This window comes from Cicer arietinum, chromosome 5, assembly GCF_000331145.2.
Source record: "Cicer arietinum cultivar CDC Frontier isolate Library 1 chromosome 5, Cicar.CDCFrontier_v2.0, whole genome shotgun sequence".
NCBI lineage: Eukaryota > Viridiplantae > Streptophyta > Magnoliopsida > Fabales > Fabaceae > Cicer > Cicer arietinum.
The window spans coordinates 75,873,629-75,883,821 of NC_021164.2; the positions used below are offsets into that span (position 1 = coordinate 75,873,629).

Below are 10,193 nucleotides of genomic sequence, written 5' to 3' on the forward strand. Positions count from 1 at the left end.
GCCTCTTGATCTAAATGATAAAGCAAAACCTTGTCTTAATAATAGATGTCACTAATTTGGTCTCTAATTATAATATATTAGTATATTTTTCATATTAATAAAAAATACTTAAATTTAATTTGTTAGTTGTGTGTTGGTAATTCTAAAATACTCTTTATATATAAATATATTCAATTTTTAGTCAAAAAATAATAATAAATAATTTGATTTGACTTTTTTATTTTTTAAGATAAAATAAGAGTATTAATAAAATGTATGCAAAATAATAATCAATGCACTTAATAATTTGAAACAATATTTATATTTTAAGACAAATTTTTTTTCTTCTCAAATGATGTTTATAATTAAAGATAAAAATATAAATAAAATAATTTCTTAAAGAAAGAAAGCCTTTTAAAGGTGGTGTATGTATATCTTTACGGGAATAATTTTAATTTGAAGATAAATATTTAGTACATTTTTAAGATGTATACAATTTTATAAATAAAAAGAATAATATGATATATTGATTATGCGATAGAAAAATAGATACCGATTTTAAATAAATAAATAAATAAAATGCTAAATGAGTGTAAGAAAATTGGGTGGAATTTTAATTTGAAGAGTAAAATTCAAAGATTGTGAATAGCCTAACTACAGCATGTGTTGTATCATAAATCTTTACTGAATGTGACATTGTATCTATAGTAATTTTTTAACATCAAAAAAAAAATTATCAATCTAGTAAACTCGTAAATGAATCATATATTTTTACACCAGATGAATCAATGAATCAATGATTTGTCAGAATATTGTTAATCAAAAAAGACGTCTAGATAAATTTATAATAAGCATATAGAAGAGGACCAGGATATATCTATACATTCAGACTAGCTAGGAGGTGAGGCATTTGTATGTGAATGTGGCCTCCATAATGTAACCTTAAGATAAAGGAAATGTTCGTTGCTTCCTTTTTGCATGTCCAAGTTTCAATTTCAATGTTTGCATCTGTATGGGTAGGCCCGGATTGGTGTATGACCAGGAAACATTGCCAGACCCTAAAGGAAGGGTTTTTAAATTTTAACAAAGACAATTCAATTGTGTGTTTCAAAGGCATACCCTCAAAATTTATTTTGTTAATGGATTAAAATTCACTTTTAATATTATTCGTTTTTAACCTTTAAAAGTGTCTGAGTCTAATCAATCGAAATTGTCTGTTTAAAAGTGTGAGATTAAAATAAAAAAATTACAATACTCTATAATGTGAGTGGCTCAATAACATTAAAAACATGAATTATGCATGATCGATTAACATATTTAGCATAAACTTAACTATTATGGTATCTCAAAATCAATAAAAAAATGTTGCAAACAGTTTGAAATAAGCCTTCTACATTTGTAGGAACTAAACAACCAATCAAAAAAATGTTGCAAACAGTTTGAAATAAGCCTTCACTTTTGTAAAAGAATAGTGTGATGGCTATGCAGTAACTTGCATATCTATTAGCATCTAAGTTCCTACAAATTAAACTAACTTAATTCCTGCCTATTGTCAAGGATGTCAAATATATCCAATGACTTATTTGAAATAATTGATTTGTTTGCATATAAGCAACAAGATAGGAATATAAAAAAAGAATTATAAGCTAGTAAAAGAATAGTGTGATGGCTATGCAGTAACTTGCATATCTATTAGCATCTAAGTTCCTACAAATTAAACTAACTTAATTCCTGCCTATTGTCAAGGATGTCAAATATATCCAATGACTTATTTGAAATAATTGATTTGTTTGCATATAAGCAACAAGATAGGAATATAAAAAAAGAATTATAAGCTAACTGATGTTTCTATGCACACTATAGGCCTCTGATCAGCACTTCATCATAGAGTATATGAATGATGCATGGGATATGACATAGGACCCAAATTCATTAGTGCCTCTGGAATAACAGTCTCAGGAACAGACCCAAAACCATAATCCATGTGTCCAGGGGTTGGATTGCTTGTTTGGCCAATAACTGGTCGTTGGTGTGCTGAAGTATTTCTATTTTCCAGATGAGTGACATCGTGTATGCTCGGTCGCCGCCTTCTTTTCTTATTCTCATTGATTGACTTCCAATGATTGAAGTATTTCTGAGCATGACTTGCTACTTGTGTAGGTGTTCTTGTTCTCATGTGCATTGATATACTTTTCCAGTCACCCTTTCCATGCTTGTCCAATCCCTCAATAAATAACCTATTCAACCAATTTATAATTAAGTAAAACAAAGCATAGCATATCCATTATATGAACTTCAGCAACCATAAAGATGTAAAATCCACAAACTGATATAACCAGTAATCCTAAGTACATACATAACTTCCAGCACAAGATAGATAGATACCATAATTTCCTTTATGACAGGTAGTGGTACCAACTCTTCATCTTCAGTATCTTATGATTAATGTTATTGACAGTCATATAAAAAGTTGGAAATTGGAATCTCTTGATTCAAAATACTCACTCTCCATCTATTTGATCATACTCATGCTAGTTATGGCCTTTAATTCAGAATAGGACTTACAGAAAACATATATATACTAATTCAGTTCTAACAAATGCATTGGACCATATATTATAGACTACAACATGAGAAAAAATAAATTAGTACAGTATAACATGGTGGTCAATAATAATCACATTAATATGAAAGCAAAGATAAAAATAAAAAAAAAAATAAAAGAAATAAAAACTAACTTGTGCTCATCCTCTGTCCAACGATGACCCCTAGTTTCATGATAAGATTGGTTGCTTGATTCACTAGCATGGTGTGTTGCTGTTTTCTTTAGAGAAGGTGTCTGAGATATCGCAGGCACCAAATCAAAATCAATCTTTTTGACATCAACAACATAGTGACTTTGAATCTCTTGTAAAGTTTTATGTATATCAGCAACCATTTTCTTCAATCGATCCACAACATCCTTAGGATAAATTGACAATGCATATTCATCCTCTCTGCTCAAATAATTACCCACTTCATCCATAGCCTTTGTTTTAATCTGTTGAACTTGTGACAAAAATATTACTATTAAAGTCAAATATGCGTATTCTTGCGATACATTAATCTCTATTTATAGAAGAGACTCTATCTTTTTTACTCAATCCTAATCCTAAATATATAAGAAATCATAGTAATAATAAAATATATCTTTTTTATTAATAAGTTTTTTTTTTATGAAATATAATATCACACTTTTAAGATTATACAAACAGATTTTAGGAATTAATTTATTTTTTAACCGAATCTTTTTTATTTAATATTTTTACAGAATCTTATTAAATAACTTAAATACTTTTGATATAAAAATTTATTAGTACTGCTGACTCAACATACGGTAGATTAAGCAAAGATCATGGGTGTACGCGGGTTGGGTTTGGTTAATTTTTACGAAATTCGATACTAGACTAATCATTATTTTTATTTGTTTCATTTAACTCGAACTAACCATAGTAATAGTGATATTTTTTTTATTAATAATAAGATACTTTTTTTTTATGAAATATAATATCACCTTTTTAAGATTATACAAACAGATTCTAGAAAATAATTTATTTTTTAGCAAAATCTTTTTTGTTTTATTTTTGACAAAATCTTATAAAATAACTTAAATATTTTTTATATAAAAGATACTAGTATATACATGGTGACTCAGCATACGGTAGATTAAGCAAGGACTAGGGGTGTACGCGGGGCGAGTTTGATCGATTTTGACAAAATTTAATTCCCAAATTGAACGATTATCTTTGGGTCAGATTGGGTTTTAAATCGGTATTTTTTTCATTTAACTCGAACCAACCGATCCGAGCAAGAACGGATTGAGTTGAGTTGACAATTATAACTCTGTTTTTTATTTTACTAAATATAAATAACAACAATAACAATTTAATTGGATGCAAATATATTTAATATTTGAATGTCTCAAAACTTATAAATTTTAATCACATTATTCAATTCTTTACATAAAAACCCAACAACCTCTCACACACAAAACTAAATCCAACAATCTTCAAATAATAAATAAATTCAAAAACTTCAAATACATAAGTAAAACCAACACTAAATTTCAAGGATCTTCAAATACATACACCAAAAAAAAAAAATTAACAATTGATTTGTTTATTATTTCATTATGTGGTTGTTAAAATCATGATTTAATAATTAACTATATATCTCAAATTTTATATTATAAACTTAAAATAACAATAATTTAAATAAAAGAGTTCTTTATGATTTGAAAAATATCTCTTTTTACTATATACTTCATCTAGTATCTATATTTTTTTATACAATCAATGTGGTGTTAAATATGACAAACAGATTTAAGAAAATCTAAATAAGATTTTTTTATAAATTATAAATATATAAGAAAATCTATGACAAATCATAGTAATAATAAGATATATCTTTTTTATTAATAAGATTTTTTTTATGAAATATAATATCACACTTTTAAGATTATACAAACAGATTTTAGGAACTAATTTATTTTTTAACAGAATCTTTTTTATTTTTTATTTTTTACAGAATCTTATTAAATAACTTAAATACTTTTGATATAAAAATCTATTAGTACTGTTGACTCAACATACGGTAGATTAAGCAAGGATCATGGGTGTACGCGGGTTGGGTTTGGTTAATTTTTACGAAATTCGATACTCGACCGATCATTATCTTTGGGTTGGGTTAAATTCCAAATCCGTATTTGTTTCATTTAACTCGAACTAACCATAGTAATAGTGATATTTTTTTTATTAATAATAAGATACTTTTTTTTTTATGAAATATAATATCACCTTTTTAAGATTATACAAACAGATTCTAGAAAATAATTTATTTTTTAGCAAAATCTTTTTTGTTTTATTTTTGACAGAATCTTATAAAATAACTTAAATATTTTTTATATAAAAGATACTAGTATACATGGTGACTCAGCATACGGTAGATTAAGCAAGGACTAGGGGTGTACGCGGGGCGAGTTTGATCGATTTTGACAAAATTTAATTCCCAAATTGATCGATTATCTTTGGGTCATATTGGGTTTTAAATCCGTATTTTTTTCATTTAACTCGAACCAACCGATCCGAGCAAGAACGGATTGGGTTGAGTTGACGATTATAACTCTGTTTTTTATTTTACTAAATATAAATAACAACAATAACAATTTAATTGGATGAAAATATATTTAATATTTGAATGTCTCAAAACTTATAAAATTTTAATCACATTATTCAATTCTTTACATAAAAACCCAACAACCTCTCACACACAAAAATAAATCTAACAATCTTCAAATAATAAATAAATTCAAAAACTTCAAATACATAAGTAAAACCAACACTAAATTTCAAGGATCTTCAAATACATACACTAAAAAAAAAGTGGCGTAACTTCAAAATTCTAGGTGCTTTACCTAAAGCCAATTATGTCTCAAAAATACTTTTAACAATTGATTTGTTTATTATTTCATTATGTGGTTGTTAAAATCATGATTTAATAATTAACTATATATCTCAAATTTTGTATTATAAACTTAAAATTACAATAATTTAAATAAAAGAGTTCTTTATGATTTAAAAAATATCTCTTTTTACTATATACTTCATCTAGTATCTATATTTTTTTATACAATCAATGTGGTGTTAAATAATATAAAACAGATTTAAGGAAATCTGAATAAGATTTTTTTATAAATCCTAAATATATAAGAAAATCTATGACAAATCATAGTAATAATAAGATATATCTTTTTTTATTAATAAGATTTTTTTTATGAAATATAATATCACACTTTTAAGATTATACAAACAGATTTTAGGAACTAATTTATTTTTTAACATAATCTTTTTTATTTTATTTTTTACAGAATCTTATTAAATAACTTAAATACTTTTGATATAAAAATCTATTAGTACTGCTGACTCTGCATACGGTAGATTAAGCAAGGATCATGGGTGTACGCGGGTTGGGTTTGGTTAATTTTTACGAAATTCGATACTCGACCGATCATTATCTTTGGGTTGGGTTAAATTCTAAATCCGTATTTGTTTCATTTAACTAGAACTAACCATAGTAATAGTGATTTTTTTTTTTATTAATAATAAGATACTTTTTTTTTATGAAATATAATATCACCTTTTTAAGATTATACAAACAGCTTCTAAAAAATAATTTATTTTTTAGCAAAATCCTTTTTGTTTTATTTTTGACAGAATCTTATAAAATAACTTGAATATTTTTTATATAAAAGATACTAGTATATACATGGTGACTCAGCATACGGTAGATTAAGCAAGGACTAGGGGTGTACGTGGTGCGAGTTTGATCGATTTTGATAAAATTTAATTCCCAAATTGATCGATTATCTTTGGGTCAGATTGGGTTTTAAATCCTAAGAACGGATTGGGTTGAGTTGATGATTATAACTCTGTTGTTTATTTTACTAAATATAAATAACAACAATAACAATTTAATTGGATCAAAATATATTTAATATTTGAATGTCTCAAAACTTATAAAATTTTAATCACATTATTCAATTCTTTACATAAAAACCCAACAATCTCTCACACACAAAAATAAATCCAACAATCTTCAAATAATAAATAAATTCAAAAACTTCAAATACATATGTAAAACCAACACTAAATTTTAAGGATCTTCAAATACATACACTAAAAAAAAAAAAGTGGCGTAACTTCAAAATTCTGGTTTTAACAATTGATTTTGTTTATTATTTCATTATGTGGTTGTTAAAATCATGATTTAATAATTAACTATATATCTCAAATTTTATATTATAAACATTAAAATTACAATAATTTAAATAAAAGAGTTCTTTATGATTTGAAAAATATCTCTTTTTACTATATACTTCATCTAGTATCTATATTTTTTTATACAATCAATGTGGTGTTAAATATGAGCAAAATAATATTTATGTAAGTTGTATCAAAAAAGATTATTTAAATTTAACACTTGTGCGTTGCATATGAGCAAAGCATGTAATCTTACTTAACGACGACATTTCTAAATAGATTTAAATTAATATATGTTTTAATTTTCAATGCTTTAGTATTTTTTTTTAACAAAAAAAGTATTTTAACTATTGTTTTTGTAAAAAAAAAAAAGTATTTTTATATAACAAGTTTTTCTGAAGAACACTTTTAAGAATAGACAATATTTTATAAAAAATAAATTATGAGATGTTAAGCATTTTTATAAAGTTATAATCAATATTAATTGAGAAATACATGCTTTAGACCTACCAACCTATCATAACGATGGTAGGTGATATTTAAGGTTTAATTATATTTATGTATTTTATTTACTAAAAAAATAATATTCATTGATTTAAATATAATTTAAATTTGTTAAAAAATAATAAAAAATAAGTAGGTGAATAAATTCATAGCGCAAAAGTTAATAGTGTAAAACAATAATATAACGCAAAATAACAAGTGTCCAAAAATGTATGTATTTAAATTTATACAGTTGACGCCGCTTAAGTTATTGACTAAAATATGTAATGAATCAAAACCACTATGTCAATTTGAATCAAAACAAACATCACATTGATACAGAAAAACAAAAATACATCACACAAATACATGAAAATCAAAGCGCCACACCAAAACGAGAAAACCAAAAGACGTCGATTTTATATGGTGAAATTACAACAATAAAAAACGAAAGAAAAACTAAATTTGTGTATAAGCCACTTATTTAGATAAAATAAAAGGAAAATTAATTTAGAGGAGTAATTCAAGAAGAAAACAAATATTCACAAATCACTTTTCTTTAATGGAAGAAAAAAAATGAAAATTTTAAATTTATTTGAAAGAGACTTCAAAGAAACAAGTATCAAAGTTAATTATATTCATGTCCACTTATGTATTCATAGTTTTAATTGTTAGTTATTATACAAAAAAAAAATAGTTTTAATTGTTTGACAGACAATCATTGATTAATATTATTAATTAAGTATAGGAGTTATAGTATATATATACTTAAAATCTAGGTTGCGTTTAATACTTACAAAATTAATTTGTAAAAGGAAAACATTTTATTTTTATAAATTATATTTTAAATAATATTTTAGCTAATATAACATTCTAACACATTTATCATTTGTCGAAAATAAATATTTGCGGAGTAACCCAATAACCCAATGACAATATGTGATAATAGATGTTTTAAAAGATTTTAAATAACTTCAATGTCATCTTAAAAGTTAGTAATAGCCTCTCAAACCTTAAAAAAACACATTTTTAAATCATGTTTTATACAATAGAGGATGTATTGTACAATGTTAAAAATAGAAGAAGTGATGGATTAGTCACATATGTATGGTATCCATCGTATATATAGTAGATAACTAAATATCCCCGTTCATAATCGTAGTCCACACAGGGAAATACCAAAAATTATTATTTTAAAATGGTGGAATGGCAGCTAGTGGTTGGCATAATTGAAGCTATAACAATGATGCGGTAGTTAAAATGCCAACGGAATTATGTGCTAGTTATGGGGTAATTATATATATTCATCTACTTCTGCTCACAGTCCTAATAACTATTGGCACCGATCCAAATTAAGTCTGAGGAATATCTGTATGACAATGTTGATTCATATTGATTAGCATTGACTAAAAAACCTCTATGCATACAAAATTTGTAAACTTCATCATATGTTTATATCTATTTTTTTTTTTAAAATTCATTGTTTTTAATTCTTTATATATGTTCATGTATAGAGAGGAAAAGTAGGTCATTAGATTAACCCACTCTTCTAATAAAAATAATTATTAATAAAGATGACTATTTTATTTTATTTTTTAAATATAGCGAGAGGAGAGGAAAAAAAGCAATGGCTGAAATTGGCCCATTAAGTCCCACCAAAAGAAATACCTCATCCTTGTATTTAACTGCAACTTCCAATTTTGACATCTTATTAATTTTTTTTCATAGCTTTGAACAAAACATGTGATGCTTTGCTGTCTGTAACTCTTTATATTACAATATATTACTTTACATACGCATAGTTTTGTATAAAAATAATAATCTCACATCCCAGAGTTATCTATAACTTTTGTTCCTTGTTTTTTTCCTTAAGAACAAACAACAAACAACAAACAAAACAAAAATTGATGTTGTATCGTTTCCCTGCTTACATTTTTAAGTTTCGCCTTTCTTCTATATTCATTTATTTATTTATTTATTATGGTTCACTTTCCCTCCATCAAATTTTTTAACAACACCAATAGCTAAATAGATTGCGATATTTTAGCAAAACATTTAAATATTCATAAAGTTCAACTCAATTGATAAATATATCAATATTGTTGAGTCAAATATCATGTTCGGAGTTTAAAACTAAAATATCATAATTGTATTTTAATTTTTTTACAGTCTATTTTATTGATAAAAAAATAAAAAAAAAAACTTAAATTTTAGTTTTCAATTTAAATTTTTAAACAAAATTTTTGAATTTATCTTTTTTTTCTTTCTTTTTTAGATAGTGACTTTTATTTGTTAATAGATATAATATAGTTTATGAGTTTTTTCGAACAAAGTTTATTCTATATGCAATTGTAATAAAACTATATTTGTTTTTTTTTAATTATAATTAAATATATAATATAAAAAGAATGTTTTGTTTTCCTTTATTTTTTATGTAAGAATTTTTCTCTCAATTCTCTGTAGCGCTCGAAATGTGTTTTTTATTCTTTTTATCCTTAATTATTTTCAGATTTAATTAAGGAATATAATATTTTAATATTTTTTTATAGACAAATAACAAATATATAATTATTGATCAATTAATTAGAAGATATATTTCATGAGTTAAAAAAAATTATTAAATACTAATACATTTCTTGAATTTATTTTAAATTATAGATTTGAATTATAATTGAATCTTTTTGTAGGAAAAAGTATAATTGATCCAAATATTTATTGTAAAATACTATATTTTGGATTCCATTACAATTAGCATTTTTGTGTGTAAAGTACCATTATTACAGTCAGCAATCGGAATGAACGATATACACATGCATTAATGCATTAAATATACGATGTCCGCCAAATATACTGTTTACGTTACTGGAGAAAAATTTCCTTACTAAAAATTTCTAACGTTATTTTCACTATATCCACACTAAAATAAAATTGAAT

The 10,193-nt window shown here is 24.7% G+C and overlaps 1 protein-coding gene across 1 annotated transcript; it reads right to left on the bottom strand.

Moving 5' to 3' along the window:
- Window positions 1-1,861: 1,861 nt before the first annotated feature.
- Window positions 1,862-3,004, bottom strand: LOC101496115 (transcription factor SRM1-like). The gene is made up of 2 exons (XM_004501711.3): window positions 2,718-3,004; window positions 1,862-2,216 (listed from the first exon to the last, which is right to left on the bottom strand). Exons 1-2 carry the CDS (start codon window positions 3,002-3,004, stop codon window positions 1,862-1,864), a joined length of 642 nt encoding a protein of 213 aa, XP_004501768.1.
- Between the last annotated feature and the right edge of the window lie 7,189 nt (window positions 3,005-10,193).

Coding starts and splice junctions, on each gene's coding strand:
- LOC101496115 (XM_004501711.3), bottom strand. CDS start 3,004: ATGGATGAAGTGGGTAATTATTTGAGCAGAGAGGATGAATATGCATTG. Junction 2,217..2,717: donor TGGACAGAGGATGAGCACAA/GTTAGTTTTTAT, acceptor TTGGTTGAATAG/GTTATTTATTGAGGGATTGG.